Source organism: Teleopsis dalmanni, chromosome 2, assembly GCF_002237135.1.
Source record: "Teleopsis dalmanni isolate 2A chromosome 2, ASM223713v2, whole genome shotgun sequence".
In the NCBI taxonomy this organism is placed as follows: domain Eukaryota; kingdom Metazoa; phylum Arthropoda; class Insecta; order Diptera; family Diopsidae; genus Teleopsis; species Teleopsis dalmanni.
In genome coordinates, this window is record NC_051847.1 from 4892645 (window position 1) to 4916395 (window position 23751).

General features: G+C 31.0%; 5 protein-coding genes across 10 annotated transcripts in view; 3 read left to right on the forward strand and 2 right to left on the reverse strand.

Moving 5' to 3' along the window:
* LOC119685540 (KN motif and ankyrin repeat domain-containing protein 1) overlaps positions 1-6471 on the forward strand; it is a 45436-nt gene extending 38965 nt beyond the window's left edge. For 2 of the 6 annotated variants that reach the window (XM_038099846.1, XM_038099847.1), the window contains 7 exons: positions 1472-1884; positions 1948-3383; positions 4309-4827; positions 4886-5132; positions 5196-5408; positions 5487-5687; positions 5760-6470. In XM_038099846.1, coding sequence (XP_037955774.1) covers positions 1472-1884; positions 1948-3383; positions 4309-4827; positions 4886-5132; positions 5196-5408; positions 5487-5687; positions 5760-5918 — 3188 coding nt within the window. In that variant the 3' untranslated portion in view covers positions 5919-6470. Of the gene's footprint in view, positions 1-233; positions 401-1471; positions 1885-1947; positions 3384-4063; positions 4219-4308; positions 4828-4885; positions 5133-5195; positions 5413-5486; positions 5688-5759 lie in introns of those variants that run through there. The other 4 variants (XM_038099849.1, XM_038099845.1, XM_038099848.1 and 1 more) reach the window with 4 other exon arrangements.
* Positions 6472-7634: 1163 nt separating this feature from the next.
* On the reverse strand, positions 7635-9657 carry LOC119685541 (probable cytochrome P450 6a13). The gene is made up of 2 exons (XM_038099851.1): positions 8353-9657; positions 7635-8286 (listed from the first exon to the last, which is right to left on the reverse strand). Exons 1-2 carry the CDS (start codon positions 9419-9421, stop codon positions 7868-7870), a joined length of 1488 nt encoding a protein of 495 aa, XP_037955779.1. The 5' UTR covers positions 9422-9657; the 3' UTR covers positions 7635-7867.
* A 97-nt stretch (positions 9658-9754) lies between these two features.
* On the reverse strand, positions 9755-11713 carry LOC119685543 (probable cytochrome P450 317a1). Its single transcript, XM_038099852.1, has 2 exons — positions 10300-11713; positions 9755-10229 (listed from the first exon to the last, which is right to left on the reverse strand). Exons 1-2 carry the CDS (start codon positions 11450-11452, stop codon positions 9802-9804), a joined length of 1581 nt encoding a protein of 526 aa, XP_037955780.1. The 5' UTR covers positions 11453-11713; the 3' UTR covers positions 9755-9801.
* Positions 11714-16029: 4316 nt separating this feature from the next.
* LOC119680341 (cytochrome P450 6a2-like) lies at positions 16030-17694 on the forward strand. The gene is made up of 2 exons (XM_038093108.1): positions 16030-17149; positions 17214-17694. The coding sequence occupies exons 1-2, from the start codon at positions 16051-16053 to the stop codon at positions 17630-17632; spliced, it is 1518 nt and encodes a 505-aa protein (XP_037949036.1). The 5' UTR covers positions 16030-16050; the 3' UTR covers positions 17633-17694.
* Positions 17695-20293: 2599 nt separating this feature from the next.
* Positions 20294-22122, forward strand: LOC119680342 (cytochrome P450 6a2-like). The gene is made up of 2 exons (XM_038093109.1): positions 20294-21435; positions 21500-22122. Exons 1-2 carry the CDS (start codon positions 20337-20339, stop codon positions 21916-21918), a joined length of 1518 nt encoding a protein of 505 aa, XP_037949037.1. The 5' UTR covers positions 20294-20336; the 3' UTR covers positions 21919-22122.
* Positions 22123-23751: the final 1629 nt, after the last annotated feature.

Below are 23751 nucleotides of genomic sequence, written 5' to 3' on the forward strand. Positions count from 1 at the left end.
AGAACACTTTTATATATTGTAAATAAATTTGTTTAAATTTTTTTTTATTTATTTGCTTATATTTGCAATGCTTACATTGAAATAAGTAGTTTAAAACAGTAAGAGTTCTTATAATGTTTTCATTATAAGAAAAATATCTATGTAGAAGAATGTAGGGATGATTATTACTATTTATAGAAATATATAACATATTGAAATGCTGTTATATATAAATATTATTATAAAAGTGGAACTAAAATGTTGACTAAAAAATTTAAACACAACAAAAAGAAGCTGCTAACTCAGACTGATATTGCAACTTCAGTTGAAGAAAGTTGTGAGGACTTATCTTCTTCTATGGTTAACCGGAAAAAGGAAGAGAATATCGGTGAAAAAAATGTAAAAAGCTGGTGGCAGAATTGTGCGTATTTTTATGTAAAATATTTTTATATATATGTTATTATACTGTAGTATTAAATACATAATATCTTTTATACAATTTTGTCATTATTTTCTATTGGTTGATTATTGACGGAACTCTGTTAGATAAAATAGCCAAACCATAGCGAATCAATAATTTATTGGACAGCATTTAGAAGTTATTACAGAATAGTAGGAATATAAAAATGAAAGAATAATGACAATTTATCACAGGTCTATGTAGTATTCATGGCTTGAAGAAGTTAAAATATTATAAAATAAATAATTAATTCAAAGAATTATTAACACACCTAGTCAGCGATCAGTTAGTTAACAACTAATTGTTATTATAATTTTGTGGTTTTTAATTACATATTTCTTCATCTCTGTTGATATTAGTTAAAAATTTTCTATATAATTGTAAGTATTTTTGTCAATAATATAATATAATTGAATTGTTTTTAAATATAATATAATTATGATTATTTGACCTAATTCTGTATCAAACTTTCGCAGCAATTTTACTACTCTAGTACAGTGTTAGAATAATGCAAAAGATCTGAATATATATTGCAGTTTTGACGCGGTTATCAAAAAGGTAGAAGATACGTAAATCACCGGAATCCAAAATTTATTTGATTTTTTGTCTATATTTTATCGTCATGTTTCAGCTGATTTTCTATAGCATTTTGAATCATTTGCCGCCAGATTTTTAGACGGAAGTGGTTCATTGTTTTCAACTTTTTTAGTTTGTTTTCTGCCATAAGCAAAATGGAGAAAACCTCAAAACTGGATTTTGTCGACATTGAGTTTTAGATTTTTGCATTTTTGTTTTAATCAATGCCGCGTATAATTAATTACAAATTTTATTTTATTTTAGTGCGAATTAGTAATGCATTCGTTTTCAAATAGAGAGTAATTTAGTTGCCTCTGTTCACGCCGATGGAAAGTTTGCAAATTAAAATTGTTTTAGTCAAAACAGATGTACACAATTGTAAAGCAAAATTCGTCAAAACATTAAGTTTTCTAAAATTTATTGTATAATATTATTAACATTTTCATTTTGTTTTAGATTCCTGCGTGTCTGGTAACAAATCTCCTCGTGCCTCCCGATTATATAGTCGCACTGTTTCATTACCATTTCATCAAAAACCATCACCAGGTGAACAAAAGTATGAGTCATACGTACAAGCAACTGTGGCAGCAAATGCCAAATCACCAGTGGAAGTTATATCACCACCAGCACCACCACCAAGACGTCATGTAGTCCAGACAAAATCTTTTAGCCCAAATTCTACACAGATCAGTAAATCTCCTTTGAGTGAACAAGTACAAGATGCATTACGCTCAACTACCACAGCTGCAGGTGCCGATTCTAATAGCGCAGATGCACAAACATTATTCAACATACGCGAACAGATGGCACTTAGCTTGAAACGCATGAAGGATTTAGAGGAACAAGTTAAAAGCATACCTGTACTGAAAGTAAGTGGCATTTGTATTAAAAGTTTAGAAAAATAGAAAAAAGTAAAATTCAATTCATTTCAGCGCGAACTCACACAATTACGTGATGAAAAACAACTGCTGCAGCAGACAGTTCAACGTAAGGATGACGAGTTATTGCGTGCACGTGATACGACTCGTTTGTCATCATCCCCCAGTCCAGCAGTTAGTCCGAAATTTCCTTCCCCTGTACAGTTCACACCACAACGCATTAGTCCTGTTGCACTCGAAAGTCTTGGCGCTCGGTTACGTACCAACTCTAGCTCCTCAGAGAAGCAGGCAAAACCGCCATTAAAACGTGATGTAGGCACAATGTGTGGATTACACACAACACGTGACATTGCTGTCGGGTCGCCAATCATAAGCTTCCGTACAACTGGCACAAATCCAGATCAAAACTTAGGTACCATTACTGAGACGCTCTATTCGCACCTTCAAATGGAAGAGCGTGTTGCAACCGCAGTAACCAAATATGAAGAAGAACGCACGTTGCAACAATTGAAAAAACAAATATCGGTCGGTACGCAGATGTATGTGTCGAAATTAGGTGTACGTGATAGCAGCATACAAACGGCGTTAGAAAAACCGGTACAAAAGTATGCAGTTGCAGTTTTGGCAAAACCACAAACGCGAGAGAGTTTCGTGACTTGTAAGCCCAGTGTGCGTACTGTTGCTTCTTCCGAGCATAGTATTAATGATGTGCTATGCGAAAAATGTGCCAGTAGCAAGCGCACTGTGGCTTGTGGCACTGAAGATACTGATTCACAATCTAGAAATGCAATGTCTTTGAAACAAATGGAAATGCCACCCCGTAGCAATACTTTCAGTTTGGGAGAAAATGAAAAATTAACAATAAAACGCAAAACAATTGGTACCCAGAGCATGCCTGTGGCCGTGCGCAGTGAAGGGAATCAAACATCAGCAACTGTAGTTCATACGGTGGGAGTACAGCACGTTCCGGAAATGCAAAATAGTTGTACACAGAGCCAAGTTGATACTATAAGTCGGCAGACAGACACAAGTGGTCTTATACAATTATGTACCACACAAACCAGTGTTGATGAAGTCGCTAGACCCATTACACCGGAACCAGATTCAAATCCAGAGCCAATACCACCCAAACCAGAAACACGTAATAGCGGTACAAATACACTACCTTCCGCTAGTATTCGACACTTTGGATCAAATACTGAACAAGTGCATAAACGTGATATCGGCTGCGGAGAAATTATAAAACCGCATATATCGATTGCATGCGCTGATAATTACTGTGATTCCTGTAAGGATGCCATTAAACATTTGGCAAAAGATTTTTCCAAAGTGTCAGCGAGTCCCTTACCAACACGTGCAGTAGATTCAAAGATACCACGTCCAAAACCTTTACCTAGTCCCGTCCCAGTCCGCAGGCAATTTTTGTTTCAACGCCAAAATACCTACACTGTACCGACACCACCACTAAGTCCGGAGAAAAAAATTGAAAGGTAATTACTCGCCTCTACTTCTTAGAGCCACGGTTATTTAGTTTAGTTACTATTGTTAAGTATCCTGCAAGTGCTAGTATTTTTTTATTGTGATATTAAAATCAAGTAGCTACATTAAATTTAGTACTTTCTTAATATTTTTGTAGTTTAGTAAGCCGGTATATATCTACATGTATCAATATTAAGTCATCATTATTTCATGAAAATATTACAATTAACTATTAAGATGACAACTGAGAAGGATTCTATTAGGCGTTTAAATATTTATTTTTATTCCTAAATATCCTTTCAAAATTCTAGAAACTAGAATTATGCACCAGCACGAATTAGATTATGCAGATTTCCAAGATTCACCACGAATATATTCACCACAGCACTTAGTAAATACACAACCCAATCAACGCAAACCGTGTCACCGCATACGAACAATACTAGATTTCTATGTTTGTTGACCTGACCTACTCCAGCTTCATGGTTCATGCTTCATGCTTCATACTGTTTATTTATAATTTTGTCTACTTGACATATGCCAGGCATGCGCTCTCCGAGTTCTTACATATAATATGGCTTTGTCGTAGTACCAACATGACCTTCATAATTTTGGCTACGATATTCATGGTTTCAGTTCGGTGTTTTCGTTATGCGCCAAAAGGGCTTAAATAGTTTCTGTTAAATGCGTTATCTTTTGCTGCCGCCTTTAAGTTTTTAGTTTTCATAGTGCATTTTCGGTGTTATTTTATTTAGTAGACAGAAAAACTGATGATATGTTTTCTAGTTTAAGTGGTTTTACTTGCTATCCACTGCTGGTGAGTGGCTGCTCCGCGGTGCTGCTCACGTAAGGCGCAAAATATTTATTAAAAAACATTTTTTAGTTATGTAATATTTTAATTTTTTGTAATAAATTTTTTAAATTTCTTATATATAGTTCTTTACATGAGAAGACACCGACCGTTGCTAGTTTTCAACAACTTGACTCTGCAAGTGAAACACAAAGTTTTATACCCGCGCCTACAAACACTAAAGTAGCAGCAACACGCCAACCATTAAGCGCCAAAAGAAATAATGAGTCATTAAATGGTAACAAATCCCAGGAGAACGACAACAGTTTTGAACTCACGCAAGCGGTTGAAGGTGATCTCATAGTCAAGGAAGAGAAACGCGTAAGCATAAGTTGGTCTCGAGATGCTTCACCAGCGCCGATATCAAAAGCACCGATAGAAACTGAGGCCGTTGCAGAGATCGAAGTGCAGCCACAGACTGTGTCGGTAGCCGAACCTACGCAAACTTCACTGAAAGATGTTTCCAAAGGAGCACGTCGCAAGAATCCAGTCCTTAAGTCTAGTCAAGACGCACGAAAAGCAGATGATATCACAGTTCAAGAGAGGCCGCCATCTAAAGCATTGCTACAGAAGTTAGCCACTGAGGAAGCGGAACCGAGACAAAAGTATGTTTTGTACAAATGAATTTTTTTATTTGTTGAATTTAAAAACATTTTTTTGCAGATTTTTGCCTAACAAAGAAGTGCTAACTGCTCTAAAATTTTTAAATAACTCTTTGCTTAAAAAGATGGGTGCTAAGCCTCTGTCTTCGTCAAGTTTGAAGGCTGCTAAGTCTGTAATACAACAAGAATGGTATCGTGTGTCAAGCAGTGAACAGGCCAATCCACATGAAGTTGAGGATTATTTGGATTGCTTTGAGGGATTGTCAGTACCGTTATTGGAATATTGTGTGAACATGTCAGATGCTAATGTAAGTTTAAATATATGTTGTGGTTAATAACCTTATTAATGAAATTTAATTTGATTTTTCCAGGGTAATACGGCGATGCATTACGCAGTATCTCATGGTAATTTCGATGTTGTATCCATTTTGCTGGATTCAAAGGTTTGCAATGTAAATCAAATGAATAATGCAGGATACACATGTGTGATGCTCGTGGCATTGGCAAAACTAAAGAGTGCTGCACATCGTACGGTCGTGGAACGATTGTTTCAGATGGCAGATGTCAATGTACGAGCCAAGAAGGTAGGTAAATAAATTCCTTAACAGACAGCTTCATCAAGTAACAATTATATTTGTATTTACATATAACTACTTAAATAGCATTGCCAAACAGCGCTAATGCTGGCTGTTTCCCATGGTAATCTCGATATGGTACAACTGCTATTGGCAGCTGGTGCTGACATCAACATACAAGATGAGGATGGCAGTTCAGCGCTGATGTGTGCTGCTGAACATGGCCGTGTGGACATTGTGAAACAACTGCTTACACAAACGGAATGCAATTCTTTGCTGCAGGATGTGGTACGTTGAAATAGAAAAGTTTCTACGAATCAGATTTTTTGTAAAATTCGTTCTTGTTAATATTTTGTATAGGATGGCAGCACAGCATTTAAAATAGCTTGGCAAGCAGGTCACCGAGATGTGGGGTTGTTATTGTATGTGCATGAACAAATGTTGCGTAGTAAATTGCCTAATCAAAGTGATGAAGAAAAGCCTGAGGTGCGACAAATGAAGCAAAAGCCATCTAAATAGGTTGCGACAAAGAAATTAGCTGACCGAGTAGAACTTGTAGATCTGCAACGTAGCATTCAAAATGTAGAATAGAAAACAGCACTTAGTGGATTTCACAAAAGGCGCAATTTTTTTATATTATTAATGTTTAACAATATTTGTAAAACCATTGATTTATCATAAAAATTGTTGCCAAAAAAAAAATTGCTTAAATAAGGACATTCCATTAACTCTTAAGTGGAGTAAAAAAGTTTGATTTATAAAAGAATTGTATTCTTTTACATAATTTATTATATTTCACTCAAAAGTAATTTGCTTAGCGATTCGATACTTAATTTTGAATAATTTAAAGACTTGCACTCAACATATCTAAATAGTCTTGACTGTGAAAATTAAAAATCCATCCAAAAAAACTATACGAACAATTACACTAAAATATATTTTATTTTCTTAATGTATTTAAATTTATCGTTAACAAAAAAAATATGAAAGTTTTAACTAATAATCAAAAATCCGACCTTTATTGTTAAACAATTAAGTAGATTAACATTAAAAAAATATGTAATTGCTTTTACAATTATTTTTAATATATGTAGTATATAAATATTCCTATATTGTAATAAAATTAGTGGCCAAAATTTTATCAGTTTAAATGTTTAAAGAAATATACAAGATATATTTAAATTATTAGGATTGAAAATATTTGCTAAAAGGATGTATATTAAATAAATTAAAAGCAATTATTTTAACTAAAAGTTTAACACATTTACAAAGTTATTTAAATTTAATATCTAAAAATCACATTGAAATGTTTTTCAACTAATCTACAATGCACATATTAATTATATATATACATGTAACATACTTATATATTTTAAGGTTCTTCATTTTCGCTAGAAACAATGTACCTTAGAAAGGAATTATTTTTATGCTAATAAAACATTAGATGAAGACAATGAATTATATCACAAAAAAATTAGATATAGTTTTGTTTAAAAATTTTTTGTTATTAATTTTGATAGTCTTGAGTCAGTTCCACTTTTTGAGACCATATTCTTCTCGAAATTGGGTTCTGCAGTTTATTCTCTCCTTCTGACTAAACAATTATTACTAACTCTGTGCCATGCTCGTCTTTCGTTTCCAAGGAGCCAACAATTAGTACTCTTTAATTATTATTTATATTTATTTATTTTTCTACTGATTTATACATGCTTACCTTCGTCATGAAATGATTAATTTCCAGAGAATTTCGAAATTAAAAATAATAATGTATTTTAAATAATTATTATTTTTATATAAAAACTGTTAAAGTCTCAAAAACTTATGCTTGCTCTTCTAGCTAAAGCAAGTCTAAGTCTACTTTTTAGTCTAAGTAATAGAATTTTAATTTACTAAGTATTTATTATTTTACTTTTTATATAAAGTCTTTTATAGTTGTTATTTTAAGCAAATTATTTTTAATTACCAAATTAAGTAAATTAACTTATATGTTATTAAAATCAATAAATAAACAATATAATAAATATGAGTAATATTTTTTATATCATCTATTGTGTCAAGCTGTAGTATAAATGTAAAATTGTAATATTATTACAATAATACCTTAATACATAAAAGAATTAAAATATATTAAAATTTTTACTTGATAATGTCATTAATAAATTTATTTCTAAAATACCTATTTACTTGTAGATTTTGCTACAAAATATTTTGTTTGTTTTATTTTATTTAAAAAAAAATTTGAGATAATATTTATCGTATCATTAAATCAACACCAAAACTGTTCATAAAATTTCTTACAATGAAATTGCAATGCAGCTAAAAATATCTCTAATATATTAATACCAATCAGTTTGGAGTGTTTTTAGCTCCAATTTAGTAAATAAATAAGTAATTTTGAAATGAAGTAAATCAATAAATTACAGTTAATCAAAATAAAAATTTTATATTAATTTTCTTGCACAAAGTTTTCATATTTTCTCTACCTTCAGTTTAATGCCCCCCGCAACGCTTAATCCACGTATATTTCTTTTATCAAACACAAGTTTATCTGGAGTTTCATCAGTAATGGAAAATCGGAAATTTTTCAATAACATAGCCAGCCCTAATGATGTTTGCATTATACCAAATCTTTGAGCAATACAAATTCTTGGTCCCGCACCGAATGGTAAATAGGCCATTGGATGGCGACTTAACACTGCATCTGTGCTAAAACGCATTGGATCAAATTTATCTGGTTCTGGATAAATCGATGGATCGTGATGTATAGCATATACTGGTATAACCACTATTGTATTTTCACATATAATATGCTCTGAATTTGGTATTTTATAGTCCTTTCTAGTCATACGTTTCAGAGTAGGACCAACAGGGTACTTACGTAGCGTTTCTGTAATAATGTTTTATTATTATAATAAAATAAATATGTTGTTATTGTAATGTTTTCTGTACTTACCATGTAAAACTTTATTTAAGTACTTCATTTCTTTTAAGCTCTCATAAGTTAACTCATTATTGTGTTTTGCTAAGGTGTCCAAAACATCCTTTCTAGCTATTTCCTGTATTTCCAAATTTTGACTCAATTCAAATAGGCAGAAAGTCATAGTACTTGAACTAGTCTCGAAGCCGCCAATGAAAAACACAAATGCTTGTGCCACAATTTCTTCTATGGACAACATATTTTCTCCATTTTCCAATTTTGTGTTTCTTAACTCAATTAAAAGATCCAGAAAGTCGTTGCGCTTTATATTGTTATTTTCTCTATAAGCAATATTTTCTGTCACAATTTTATGGAAAAAATCGTTGACATCTTTCGGAAATGCACGAAAATGAAGGGACTGGAATAATTTTATATATTTTACTCCTACATTTTCCACAAATAAATTAAAACTATTAAATGCTTTGTCACATTTTTTGCGAAACTCTGTTTGAGGTTTCTGTAGTGTGTTGAAGTCCAATCCAAAAGCCACAGACGCAATCACATCGGTGGTATATCTGGCACATAACTCACGCATTTCAAGTTCCGCCGCACCATTGGCTAGTAAAATTTGCATAGAGTGCTGGAAATTTTCACCTATATTCAATACTGTGTTGAACATATATTTCATTTTAGCGGAAGAAAATGTAGAAGTCAATTTCGCTCGCAGTCTTTTCCATGGTTCACCTTCCATGCGCAATATATTACCAGATAATGGATCATCTTTCAAATTATGATAGAAACCTCGATCTGGAAAATATTCAAAATCGGTAATAAACACATTCTTGATTAAGTCTAAGTCAATCATCAGTGCAGTAGGGGAAAACATGGAAAATATTCCAACAAATATTTCACCACTATCCTTGAAGCGTTGGTATATATTTTGCAAGAAGTTAGCAAGATGTTGTGTACGTCCAAAGTAGAATATTGAATTTGGTACATCTTTAACATTTCGTTTAGACCAGTATTGTTGTTGTTGTTTTAGCCAATAAAAGGCTAAAGAGAAACACAACAACAATAAAAAAATTGTTAGTTGCACAAATTCCATATTTGCCGATAAGCGTAACTTTATTTTTAGACCGATTTAATCGCACCAAAAGTTGAAAAGCAACTAAACTACAAATGCGATTAATCTCAAAACAGAAATTCTGTTGATACCTGAGATCTCAGTAGAACCTGTTTCTCTTTGTTTCAGAATGCAAAGAGAGTTTGTAATGTTTGATCTGCAAATGTTTATTTAATGGCGCAATAATGATTCTCATATACAGTACAGAGTACAGATTAAAGCAAATCTGCAATCTAAACTCGCTCCTTTTGTATTGTAAAGAAAAGTTATTAGTAATGTTTTTTGATTTTTAATTTGTAATTAAATAAAAAATTTTTAACAAAAAAAAATAAAATCGATCATTAATATAAACAAATTCTCTTTTATATCACCACATTAGCTTCTTGGCCATCTTTCGGCGCAGAAATTCGTCTTATACTTAACCCTGCTCCAGTTTGACTTTCAACGATTAATTTTTTTAGATCCAATGTGAAATTATACTGTGTAAGTAACCGAGCAATCGCAATGCGTACTATAAGCTGAGCAAAGTGCTTACCAATGCAATCACGTGGACCTTCACCAAAGCCTAGCCAAGTACCTGGTTCACGCGACCTATTTTCCTCTCCACAAAATCGTTCTGGTTTGAAGAGATGTGGTTCTGCATAGATTTCAGCATCATTATGCATAGCATGAGTGGGTATTATAACATACATATCTCGTTGTATCACATATCTGGGATTGTTGGGTACAATATAATTATGCAACGTGCGGCGCACTAGATACGGAGTGACCGGGTGCAATCGTAAAGTTTCTGAAAATAATACAAATATATGATTTACGTATGTGATATTTTTAGATGCCATTAATTTTTTCTGACATACCTGATATTACTTGACCCATAAATTTCATCGCTTGCACGCATTCGTAATTAAATTCGTTATTTTTTTGTAAAGCAGTTTGTGTTTCTTTTCGCACGCGCTCCTGTGCCCATTGGTTCAAAGCCAATTCATGTAGGACATATGATATTGTGTTAGCTATTGGATTAAGCCCAGCTCTCAGAAAAACGAAGGCGTGGGCAGCTAATTCCTTCATCAGATGTTCCTTTAGTTCTTTGCTGTTTGTTATGTCTTCAGTTTCATGTGTGCTATATTCTTGTGTCTTTAAGTTGATGAGTAGTTGCATGTAGTCATAAGCATCAGTTCCGAATTTTTCACGATTAGCTACTACTTCAGAGATAAGCGTTAGAAAATATTCTTCAGCTTTCTTATTTGTCACTCCACAACCTAACTTGCGTCCGGTGCTCCGATGTCGCGAAAGTAGTGCATTAAAAAAACGCCCATGTCGCTGTGTGGTCAAAGCTAACTGCGTCATAGCGTCAAATTCATCGAGTATAGATTTATCTTGATGACTGTTGGTGACCATACCAAAAACATACTTTGCTATTATGGTCAAAACAAAGCGATGAATTATTTGCTTTATTTGAGCAAAATCATTTAAGACACCATTTTGTAAGCCTTCCTCAAATGCTGTTAATAAATGATGGCTTTCTTCATAGACACTGGTAAAAAGATAACTCATTTGTTCTTTTCTATATATGGGATCCAATTTTATGCGCATTTCCTTCCAGCTACTGCCTTTAAGGTGATACAAATCTGCAGAGAGTGGATCTACTTTACTGTTGTAATACATGCCACGATCATTGAAATTGGAGAAATCTTTGATTAATATTTGAGTCACCAAGTCGCGATCTAATACTAAAACTCTAGGTTGCAGAACGTTATAGTAACCACAGAATGGACCTGTACCTTTAAATCTTTTGTAGAGCGTGTCATAATAGTCAAGGCGTTCTTTCTCAGTATAAGTGCCACTTCTGTTAATCGCACCCAGCACACTGAGCAATGGTCGTGGATGATCATGTGGCACATCCAGAAATTTCCAATAATATCTTTTATAACGGAAGAATATCGCTGCCAGTACTATGATGAGTCCTATGATAAGTGATAAAATAATGTACATTACCCAAACAGTTGCCATGTTGGGATTATTTGGTTTGTTTTTATTATTAAATTCGTAAAATTAAATTTCACACAGTTGAACAAATAATTATCATTAAAATATTTTACATATTCTTTGCGGGGCTTGTTGTGTATTTATTTCACTTTACTCGTAAAGCTCTGTTACTGTTTTGTGTGTTACTCATTTTTTAATTAAAAGTTAAAAGTTACTAAAAACTTTTTATTTTAAACGTAACATTGTAGCAGTTTCTCCGCACAACTCACATCTTATCAACTTCATTATCAACTGACTTTCAACGTTAATTTCAGAAAGGGGTTTGGTATCTGAACCGCGGAATAGTTTGTTTTGTGATCATGCTCTCATTCGCAGTGTATAAATACACTGTTAAAAGTGTGAAAAATGTATATACCTAAACTAATTGGTATTATTAATACCATTCAGACATTCATTGAGTCTACGCTTCTGAAGCCATTGTATTTTATTATTAGTTTTTTCTTGATAAAATCTTTGAATATTTAAAGAATGAAAATTTATAAAAGTGCTTTATATACACTACACTACTACAGCAGTCAAAAACCAGATTCTAGTTCCAACACAAACAATGATATCCCTCAAAAGAAATATATGGTTTATAAAATATGGATCAAATATGGACTCGGTAATTAATTTTATTTTTATAATAGAGATTAGGAAAAAATTGAAGTAATGTAATCTTTTATGCTTATAAATGTACTCATTGATTGTGCAAAGATACATATCATACTTAAAGTTAAATATTCAGCATTTCAGCAACATCTTATATAGATTAGAATCCTAGCTTAATGTACTAATCTTGAGTAGTATCTGTGAATTCAATACTTCAATAAATTAATTTTTATCACACATTTCTCCTATTTCTGTACCTTTTATCTTATTTATTTCTCTAATCGAAAGGAATGTTTTTAAAGCTTTTTTACAGTGTACTTCTCTATATATAGGTTTTTGTGAAAAATTTTTAAAAATGTTTTCTTACTCACAATGCAAATAATTTTTGTAGAAATACTTCAAGAATTTATCGAAACGCTTTTATTGTCTACAATTCGATTGCCTATCAAAGTTAAGTCAAAGATAAGACAGAGCTGCCATACTAAGCAAAATTGTTAAATAATTTTTTTAGACCAATCTATACAAATATGAAATTAATTACCATTAACATCCTTGTATTTCACTTGTTTATTCAAATTAGATTTACATTTATTTCAGAATTTCAGATTAACAAATTAGAGGGATTCATTTGAAATGTAAGATCTTATGATCCATAATATTTTTATTAAAAATTAAATGTAGAAACTGTAGATCCCCTCAGGTAAAGAGGGGATAAGTAAAGCAGGGTACATCAATATTTAAATTAATAAATTCATCAATAAATATATGAATGTGGACAGATTTTAACTTTCGTTATAATTAACAATTTCCTTTGAATTTTTAAAAAAGTACTGCCTTCATAACTTCTTATCTATTGATTTATGTATAAATGAATAAACTTATCAGTATTGATGTTGTTTAGTAATTTTGAAATAATGACGGACAAAAATTTTATCTGTTGTTTAAATAAAATAGTTAACAAGTGTTGTGAAGGCTTAACTATCGATAATTAATGAAGTAAACTTAGCACATAATATTTCTATAAAATTTATAATATTTTAGTTCCTCTTACTATTACCTTCCAGATCTCTGTAGTGTTTTTCAGGCAGAGGTGATCGCTATTACGGAGGTGATCTGCTTTGGTTTTGTCTACCATATGCGCGGCACCGCCTTATCACTTTGGAGGCTTTCTTTTTTGAGTAACTTGGTCAACTGCAAGACCTTCCTTTGAATAGCATTACAAGATTTGCCATCGCCGTTATAATCTAACCTAAACTAATCTATGATTTAGAAAACTACACTTTAACATAAAAAATATTTTTAATATACTCTTATATTGTACATTTTACAATATACATTATTGTACATTTTACAATACACATTATTATATATTTTACATTATTTTTTATTATATTTGTTTGCTTAATTTTATTATGCGTGGCTAGTGCAGTTAGGTAGCACTTTTTATTTCTTATTTTTTTTTATAGCGTCGTTTTCTGTTACTGTCACGGTCATGATGTTGCACAATGCGATCAGTTTAAAGGATCAAAGAATGTTTGTGGCTAGTGAAGAAAAATATATAAACAAAGATATAAAGGATAATGTAAAACACTTTCTTGTTTGTTTGTTATTAAAATGCTCTAAAATGTTATTTTCAAGAAGGTATTTAGGATGTATTTACCTTCGCCTCCCCATCAAGTATCTTTCATACTTTTACATACGTTTTGAGCATCTTTCCTGACACTTACTTTTGTGCAGATAAGTCAGAGTAATAATTAGAGGTAAAATTTGTCACCACTGTAGCGGTAAAGTTTTTGCAACACGGAAGAACTGCATTGTTGTCGCGATTATAACAGCAGTAGTAACATGTGAAAATCGTGTATACTTATGCCTTGCTAGTGATGACAACAGCGCCATCTGTCACTACTCACACGATGATTTTTTAATCTATATTTGGGTATTTTTCTCATTCTGTCTTAATTTGATGATTAGAGTGATAAAAGATATTTTTCTGGATACTTATATATTACTTGCAATTTGGTTATATCAGTCGGCAACTGATATCCAACTATTTTAAAGCTTAATCGATTTACGAATGCTAATATATTAACCAATATTTTCATAAAATGTATAATATGACGATAGTCAAATTTTAATCATTGTAGTACAAATAATTATTATAGATGAGATTGGATTGATATACGTTCAAAGTGACTAAACAATATTGACAAATGTTTCTTGTTATTTCATATTTTGAAATGACCTGGAAATCTAATACAAAATGTATAATAACTGTATATTCGATTTATAAAATTGATTACATCTATGGCTTTAGTAAAAAAGATTTAATCGAAAATTTTATAGAAGAATCTTTTAAATAAATTTAGAATGATTTAAGTTCTATTTATGATTAAAACTGTTTCATGTAAAAAAGAAAATTGATATTCTTATATCGAAAGTATCAAATTTGGAGTGCTTGAAGAATGTATCTTTTAGTACAACCATATATTACATATTACATGAATAATGACTTTCAATAAAGTAAAAGGTTTGACTTTAAGATATTATTGTACTCTATATATCAATTGAGCACTAACAGATCTGTTGTTTCTAAAGTGATAAATTAGTGATAAATTAATTATTGTCACAAAGATTTGTATCCCATTGCTATGATATAATTAATTTGCCATGTAATTTTATCAAATTTTTGCACTCGTAATGTTAGTAATAATGCATAAATTATATAATAATTTTTTAATGATTTCAACGAAATTATTTACTTAATTAGACTTTTTTATAGACGTGTAACGGTCATATACATATACGTAATATATATACATACACATGTTATTTTTATATTTTGACGTATTAATATATTATATATAACGTATAACTGCTAACATTGCACCAGTCTATTAAAAGGCCGAAGTAACCTGTAATTATATTCTAATTATATTTAAAATAATAAGTTCATAGGTTTACAGGTATTTTCTACATTTTGTGTGCTTATGTAAAAAAAATATGTTTTTAATATTATAAAAGAAATAATATAATAAATTGAGTTTAAGAAAATTTTATGCAAATTTTAAAAACATGTTACCTCATATTAAAAAAATATCAGTTCCAAATTACTCATACCAAAATTCATATAGTAATTGTGAATAAATGTTCATCAGCTTTTTTATTTTGGGATATCACACTCAACTGTCAGTTAACACGTATAATAAAAATAATAATCACTAAGAGACTTTCATGCAATTTTTGATATTGAGTACGAAATTAAATACACAAAAAAAATCTGTTCTGATAGTTTAAGGCAGAGTAACACCCTATACTGCTATTTCTCTTTCATGCACATTAAATAATTCTCTTTGGATATATTATGTCTACACATAAGTAATATTCTACACAAAAATTAGTGAAGATATATCTATAGGCTGGAGTATATACTTGTTGACCTTCCTCAAAAAAACAATCCTGGGAAGGTCAACCCAATTCATATACACTGAATTGCACAGTTCATACGAGTTAAGTTTTTGATAATCTTAGTGGATACGAGGAAGATCATATCAGTTTTATTAACTAATAAGCAATTCAATCAAACTAGACTTATTGAAAATCTTAAGAGAATTTCTTTATCGTAAAATTATCTTCTTTTTCGTCACTCTTTTATTAAGATACATGAAATAAAAATAAAAGATGTGAATACGAGCTTATGTGGTCAGAATATTATATAAACATTTGAAGAGACTAACACTAAATCTGCTCTACTGAAGCGCAAAATGACTTGCATAACATATACTACTTTATTTTTAAAATTGATAAACGAGTACTATGTTTATACTCTTTCTGAGCATGGCTATAAATATAAAAAGAACTGTTTACTTCTCAACATTATGTAGTTAGCTACGCAGAGCACAGCTGTTGCTTTATTGTAGACTAAAAAAATAATAAATTTTTATTAAATTTTATTAAATACGCACACAATCAAAATGAGTGTAACTTATATTTTGCTATATTTGCTGATCGGCGTGTTATCGGTAGCATTTTATTTTGTACGAAAAACATTTAACTATTGGAAAGATCGTGGTATTCCATATGATGAGCCTCATCCCATATATGGCAGCTTCCGTGGGTTTCGTAAAGACCGCGTAATGCAAGATATTCATTTCGCTTTATATAAGAAATTCAAAGGCGTTGCACCATTTGTTGGCATATTTTTCTTTCAGCGGCCTACTGCTTTCATATTGGATAGGGAATTGGCAAAAAATATTCTAATCAAGGATTTTCCAGTATTTGCAGATCGTGGTGTTTACCATAATGAACGTGATGATCCATTAACTGGACATTTGTTTGCTTTAGATGGCGTAAAGTGGAAACAACTGAGACAGAAACTATCACCCACTTTTACTTCTGGAAAAATGAAATTCATGTTTCCTACAGTAGTAAAGGTAGCGGAACAATTTGTTCACGTCCTTAATGATTTGTTGAAAGAAGGCAACAACTTTGACGTGAAAGAGTTATCAGCACGTTTTACTACCGATGTGATTGGCACTTGTGCATTTGGAATCGAATGCAATAGCTTAAAAGATCCAAATGCAGAATTTCGTACAATGGGTCGAAAGGCTTTCTATTTAACTAGACACAATGGCCCAGTAATGGCACTTATACAAAGTCACCCAAAATGGGCAAGGAAATTGGGTATGCGTATAGTACATCAAGATATTCACAATTTCTTCATGCGTATTGTGCACGAGACTGTTGAGTTGCGTGAGAGCAAAGATATAAAACGCAATGACTTCATGGACTTACTTATTGAATTGAAGAAGACTAAGTCTATTAAATTAGACAATGGAGAAGAACTCACTGGGCTTACTGTGAATGAAGTGGCAGCACAAGCGTTTGTATTTTTCTTGGCCGGTTTCGAAACTTCATCAACAGCAATGAGTTATACATTGTACGAACTAGCAAAGAATCAGGTAGTGCAGGATAAGTTAAGAAAAGAAGTAAATGAGGTGCTTGCAAAACATAATCAAGAATTTACTTATGAATGCATGAAGGAAATGCATTACTTGGATCAAGTTTTGTTTGGTAAGATCTTTTATGATTCAAACATTATATTATTTAATGTATATATTTTAAAAATAAATTTTAGAAATTTTACGTCTTTATACTATTGTTCCACATCTTATGAGGCAACCAACTAGAGATTATGTTGTACCTGGACATCCTAAACTGGTTATCGAAAAGGGTACATTTGTCATGATACCATCATCAGCATATCATCACGATCCGGAAGTATATCCAGAACCTGCTAAATTTGATCCTGATCGCTTTTCTCCAGAAAAAGTACAAGACCGAGACAATATTAATTGGTTACCGTTCGGTGATGGACCTCGTAATTGCATTGGTTTGAGATTTGGTAAAATGCAGGCACGTATCGGTTTAGCTTTATTGATGAAGAATTTCAAGTTCTCCGTTTGTGAAGAAACACAAATTCCAATAGTGTTTGATGTGAAATCATTTGTTTTAAGTGCCAAGGATGGCATTCATCTACGCGTAGAAAAAATATAAAATTTAAGTTTGTTTAATACTAATAATAATAAATACATATTCTAAAAGTGAAAGCAAATAAATCGGTGTATACATTTTTGTTATAAAGACTTTTTTCAATATTAATTTATTTGTCAATTTGCCGGTTCTTTAGTAAGTATTATCAGTGTTTTTAGTTCCTTAAAATAAATTTGATTAAAAATATGAAAGTCACTCAGTAAACTAAGTAGGAGACTTGCTGTTGGAGTGTTAAATATAAGTACACATTTTTAAGATAACGATTTGTGATATATCTGCAATTGGTAACTTAGTACCTTTTAAATTTAACAAACAAAATAAACTCTCAATCAATTCTCTCAAAGCCTCTAACGCACAAAAATGAGTACAAGTAACATAAACGGTATCACATTTCAATTAAGATAGTCATATAAGTTTTATAAATTTAAATGAGACCATTTGGTCTTTATTAATAAAATGAGAGAAGTTTAGGGAAGCAAACTAGACAGATATATAGCGTTTCTCAATTTAATACAAATAAGATATTTGAAAAGTAAGTACCGTGTTGGAAAGAAAAGTAATCTACAGACTGCCAAGACCATGAGCATTACTTAAAGTAAAATTTTTCGAAAACCTATATCGTGAAAAAGACTATTTCTAAACTGTGTTGGGTTTACATTGAAAGTATGGAATTCAACAAAATATATTCAATGCAGCATAAGTAATGGAAGTAATTTTATAAGATTTGTTTGGATCTGAGAACCTAAATAACTTTAATGCACAAACAATTAAAGCATTATTTGTATTAAGATAGAATAGAGTTGTATATTTTTACCCAAATTCTGTTAATGAGATGAGAATTTGAGAATTGAAACTATAAATTAAATTAATTTTTTTGTATGTGTGACTCAATCAAAATATTTAATTATGTTAGTAGTTAAGCCGGCATCGCTTTTAAGTCTTAACTTTTTCATACTAGTTTAAAAAAATTCAGTCCATGATAATTCTGCAAAGGATTCATTTGTAAAAAAATAAGTTAATATTGATGCAAATTTACAGATTAAAATTATAATAAATTTCATGACACTATAACTTTCTCTATCGTAAAAAGCAGTGGCGTCGCTAGGCGTCAGCGATATAGGCGATGCATATTAAAAACAAAAACCCAACACACTAAGGTAATATAAAAATTTAAGTCGAATATTACTTATAGTTTTAATCTATTTGTTTTAGGTTAATAATATTTATATTTGTTTTAGGTAATATATTAATACGACAATATACAGTATATACACAATCTGAAGTAATATCATGCCTGTCGATTTCGAGCTATGTACTTAATCCTAAGAAAGGGAAATTTTATAGCGGATCAGCTGAATTTTTCGCAAATGCCACACTACTGTTAGAAGGACACATCTGTGTGTGTGAAGAAACTTTCTTCTTCACCTTCAAAAAAAACCACTTATTATAAATATTTGTACTTTTTGATATACAATTATTTGTAAAATATAACTGCAAAACATTGTAAAATTTCTCAAAGGTCACACCAATCTGTAATTACATTCCAGTAATAAAAATTAAAAGCTTTTCAGATTTTTTTTACATTTTGTGTGCTTTATCTTTAATATAAAATAAAGTAAATACTAAAATGGGAACTAAATGTCTATTTAGGAAACTAAATGCAGAGTTTAAAAGTATGACAACTCATATTAGAGAAAAATCTGATCTAAATCTGTGATATTAAAGCATTTTTTATTGCTATGTAATAAAAAATATCAGTTCCAAATTACTCATGCTAGAATACATATGTATAGTAATTGCGAATAAGTCTACATAAGTTATTTTTATTCTGAAATATCATTCTAAACTGTTAGTTAGTACGTATAATAAAAATCATAATCACAAAGAAACTTTTATATACTTTATGATATTGAGTCCGAAGCTAAATACACAAAAAAATTTTGTTCTGATAATTAAACGCAGAGTCACACCCTATACTGTTGTTTCACTTTCGTGCACACTGCATAACTCCTGGTAGTAATAATTTATCTGTTCCAACTAACAAACTGATTTCATTAGACAACTTAGTAAAGATATATCTTGAGGTTTGGATATATACTGTTGTGATCATATTCAGCGTACAGATCTATTCAATTCATGAACATATTATTTCTTCAAGTCTCTACAGATAATCTGGAAATCAATCAATTTTATATACCATAACATAATGCGTCTAACAGTTCATACGAGTTAACTACCATATTGACGGTAACGGTTAATACGAGTTAACAGTTTGAATATACGTAATCTAATGGATATAAGGAAGATGATATCAGCTTTCTTTACTGGTGAGCAATTCAATTAGACTAGACGTACTAGAAGTCAAATAGACTTTTTTGATCGTGTTTTTTTTAATACTCTTTTAATAAGATAAATGAGATCAAAAATAAGAACGTGAAATGAACTTTTGTTATCATTTTAACGTAAACTCAAACTTATGTGGTAAGAATATAAACAGAATGACTTGCATTATAAATACTTTTTCATTTTTGTTAAAATGATAAACAAATGCTGATTTTTTCTTTCCCAGCATGGCTATAAATATAAAAAGAACTGTTTACTTCTCAACATTATGTAGTTAGCTACGCAGAGCACAGCTGTTGCTTTATAATAGACTAAAAAAATAATAAATTTTTATTTAATATTATTAAATACGCAAACAATCAAAATGAGTGTAACTTATATTTTGCTATACTTGCTGATCGGCGTGTTATCGGTAGCATTTTATTTCGTACGAAGAAAATTTAATTATTGGAAAGATCGTGGTATACCATACGATGAGCCTCATCCCATATATGGCAGCTTCCGTAATTTTCGCAAAAATTGTATTATACAGGACGTACATTTCGCTTTATATAAGAAATTCAAAGGCGTTGCACCATTCGTTGGCATATTCTTCTTTCAGCGGCCTACTGCTTATATATTAGATAGGCAATTGGCAAAAAATATTCTAATCAAGGATTTCCCAGTATTTGCAGATCGTGGTGGTTTCTATAATGAACGTGATGATCCATTAAGTGCACATTTGTTTGCTTTAGATGGCGTAAAATGGAAACAACTGAGACAGAAACTATCACCCACCTTTACTTCTGGAAAAATGAAATTTATGTTTCCTACAGTAGTAAAGGTAGCGGAACAATTTGTTCACGTCCTGAATGATTTGTTGAAAGAAGGCAATAACTTTGACGTGAAAGAGTTATCAGCACGTTTTACTACCGATGTGATTGGCACTTGTGCATTTGGAATTGAATGCAATAGCTTAAAAGATCCAAATGCAGAATTTCGTACAATGGGTCGAAATGCTTTGTCTTTAACTAGGCACAGTGCTCCGATTATGGCACTTATACAAAGTCACCCAAAATGGGCAAGGAAATTGGGTATGCGTAAAGTACATCAAGATATTCACAATTTCTTCATGCGTATTGTGCACGAGACTGTAGAGTTGCGTGAGAGCCAAAATATAAAACGCAATGACTTCATGGACTTACTTATTGAATTGAAGAAGACTAAGTCTATTAAATTAGACAATGGAGAAGAACTCACTGGGCTTACTGTGAATGAAGTGGCAGCACAAGCGTTTGTATTTTTCTTGGCCGGTTTCGAAACTTCATCAACAGCAATGAGTTATACATTGTACGAACTAGCAAAGAATCAGGTAGTGCAGGATAAGTTAAGAAAAGAAGTAAATGAGGTCCTTGCAAAACATAATCAAGAATTTACTTATGAATGCTTGAAGGAAATGCATTACTTGGATCAAGTTTTGTTTGGTAAGATCTTTTATGAATCAAACATTGAATTATTTAATGTATATATTTTAAAAATAAATTTTAGAAATTTTACGTCTTTACACTATTGTTCCACATCTTATGAGGCAACCAACTAGAGATTATGTTGTACCTGGACATCCTAAACTGGTTATCGAAAAGGGTACGTTTGTCATGATACCATCATCAGCATATCATCACGATCCGGAAGTATACCCAGAACCTGCTAAATTTGATCCTGATCGCTTTTCTCCAGAAAAAGTGCAAGACCGAGACAACATTAATTGGTTACCGTTTGGTGATGGACCTCGTAATTGCATTGGTTTGAGATTTGGTAAAATGCAGGCACGTATCGGTTTAGCTTTATTGATGAAGAATTTCAAATTCTCCGTTTGTGAAGAAACACAAATTCCAATAGTGTTTGATGTGACATCATTTGTTTTAAGTGCCAAGGATGGCATTCATCTACGCGTAGAAAAAATATAAAATTTAAATTTTTTTAATACAAGAGATTAAGATAAAAGGACCAGAAAAAGCTTTGTTTTAGATTAAATAAACCTCTATTTGTTAATAGATAAAAACACAAATTTGATAAAAAAAATAAAAGTCACCCAGCGAACTATGTAGGAGACTTGCTGTTGGACTATTATATATAAATATATCTGCGATAACGATTTGTGATATCTCTGCAATTAGTAACAGTAATAATTCTGAAGTCTAATAAAACAAGCAATCTCTTAAAACCTTTCACACAAAAAAATTAGTACTAAGATTGGAGAGGAAACCGATATCCCATTTGATATAAGATAGTCGTATAAATTCTATTAATTAAAATGAGAGCATTTGGTCTTTATTGAACAATATTTGTAATTATTATTATTATTATTAGTTATTATTAGTCTTTATTAAATATAAATGAGGTGTTAAAATATTGAGCATCGGGAAGAAACGTAATGTAGAGTTTGCTAAGACTATAAGTATTACTTATAGTAAAAATTTTCAAAAATGCAGATCGTATTAATACTATTTCTGAAGGCAATGTAAATATATTAATATTATGGAGAGTTTAATTGTTTTTTTTATTAGTTTAATTGTATTTATTTTACAATGGAAGGTATGAAATTCAACTAAAAAAATTCAAATCAGCATTTAAGTAATGAAAGTAATCACACGTTTAGTTAGATATGTTTGGCTCTGAGTACCGCAGAGGACTTACTTTGATAGACTAACATGAAAAGCATTAGCGTTCTCTATGATAGTATAGATAGTGTATACTATTATATTTTATCAAAAATTTTACAGTTGCATCCATTGATTTACTTATTTTAATGAATGTATCTCAATAAATACCAATAATTTCATCAGTAGTTATGTCGGATAATCATTGCTAAAAAACTTAAATACTAGCTTATAATAATTCCAAAATGGATTTATCATATAAAGATTTAAATAATCTAACAAATATGATAATTTAATAATAAAGTTTAAAATTATACTTTTTATAAAATAATGGAAAGAGATGTATATTTTTTTTTGTGCTTGTGGTGATAAGATGAAATGCTTTATGCACCGTCAGACCGACCGTCATCGAAATGGTCTGACCGACTCCCTAACATTAATATGTTGGATAAGGACTAAAATTTTCCCTCTTTGGCGATAATTATTTCCCGTCGGAACCGCTTTCGCATTACTTCGAGAGGGTCTATTTTATGTTGGCATTTCAAGCCATGCTTTGTGATTTTTGATCTGCATTTAGACCTCAATTTTTTCGTCACATTATATTGGTAGCTGCACAATTTATTAGATTAATTTCTGATTCTCCCTTCTAGGTATAATTTCTTCACTTTGAGGTCTTGACTCACATATGACTATCGTTCGCCAGCTATCAGGATTCGATTTAAAATTATTAAGTGATCCTGTTTTAAAGCAATTAATAATATATGGTTAATATCAGACCTGAAATTATTAGACTTGATATCAAATAATAAAATATTTCGTAAGTCATTGTTTGGTGTGCTGCGTATTCTGATTGTGTTTATTAGAATGATTGTGAATAAAAAATACAGATTAAAAAACAAAATGTCATGCTAAAGGCCTAAGTCATCTAAGATATTTTTTAAGTCAGCAAAACTCTCTGAGTTCTATAGAGTATACAAATAGTCAAATATTTAAGTGAGAATTTTCATTCACAAGTAGTTGGTGTGTCTGAATAACAATAAAATAATTAATAAACAAATGCGAATTTAATAATAAGAAGAAATATTAATAATCTTTTAGAATATATTCAGTTTGAGAACTTAACCAAATTATTAAAATTTT

Coding starts and splice junctions, on each gene's coding strand:
- LOC119685541 (XM_038099851.1), bottom strand. CDS start 9,421: ATGGAATTTGTGCAACTAACAATTTTTTTATTGTTGTTGTGTTTCTCT. Junction 8,287..8,352: donor CTTAAATAAAGTTTTACATG/GTAAGTACAGAA, acceptor ACATTATTACAG/AAACGCTACGTAAGTACCCT.
- LOC119685543 (XM_038099852.1), bottom strand. CDS start 11,452: ATGGCAACTGTTTGGGTAATGTACATTATTTTATCACTTATCATAGGA. Junction 10,230..10,299: donor TATGGGTCAAGTAATATCAG/GTATGTCAGAAA, acceptor TATTATTTTCAG/AAACTTTACGATTGCACCCG.
- LOC119680341 (XM_038093108.1), top strand. CDS start 16,051: ATGAGTGTAACTTATATTTTGCTATATTTGCTGATCGGCGTGTTATCG. Junction 17,150..17,213: donor CTTGGATCAAGTTTTGTTTG/GTAAGATCTTTT, acceptor AATAAATTTTAG/AAATTTTACGTCTTTATACT.
- LOC119680342 (XM_038093109.1), top strand. CDS start 20,337: ATGAGTGTAACTTATATTTTGCTATACTTGCTGATCGGCGTGTTATCG. Junction 21,436..21,499: donor CTTGGATCAAGTTTTGTTTG/GTAAGATCTTTT, acceptor AATAAATTTTAG/AAATTTTACGTCTTTACACT.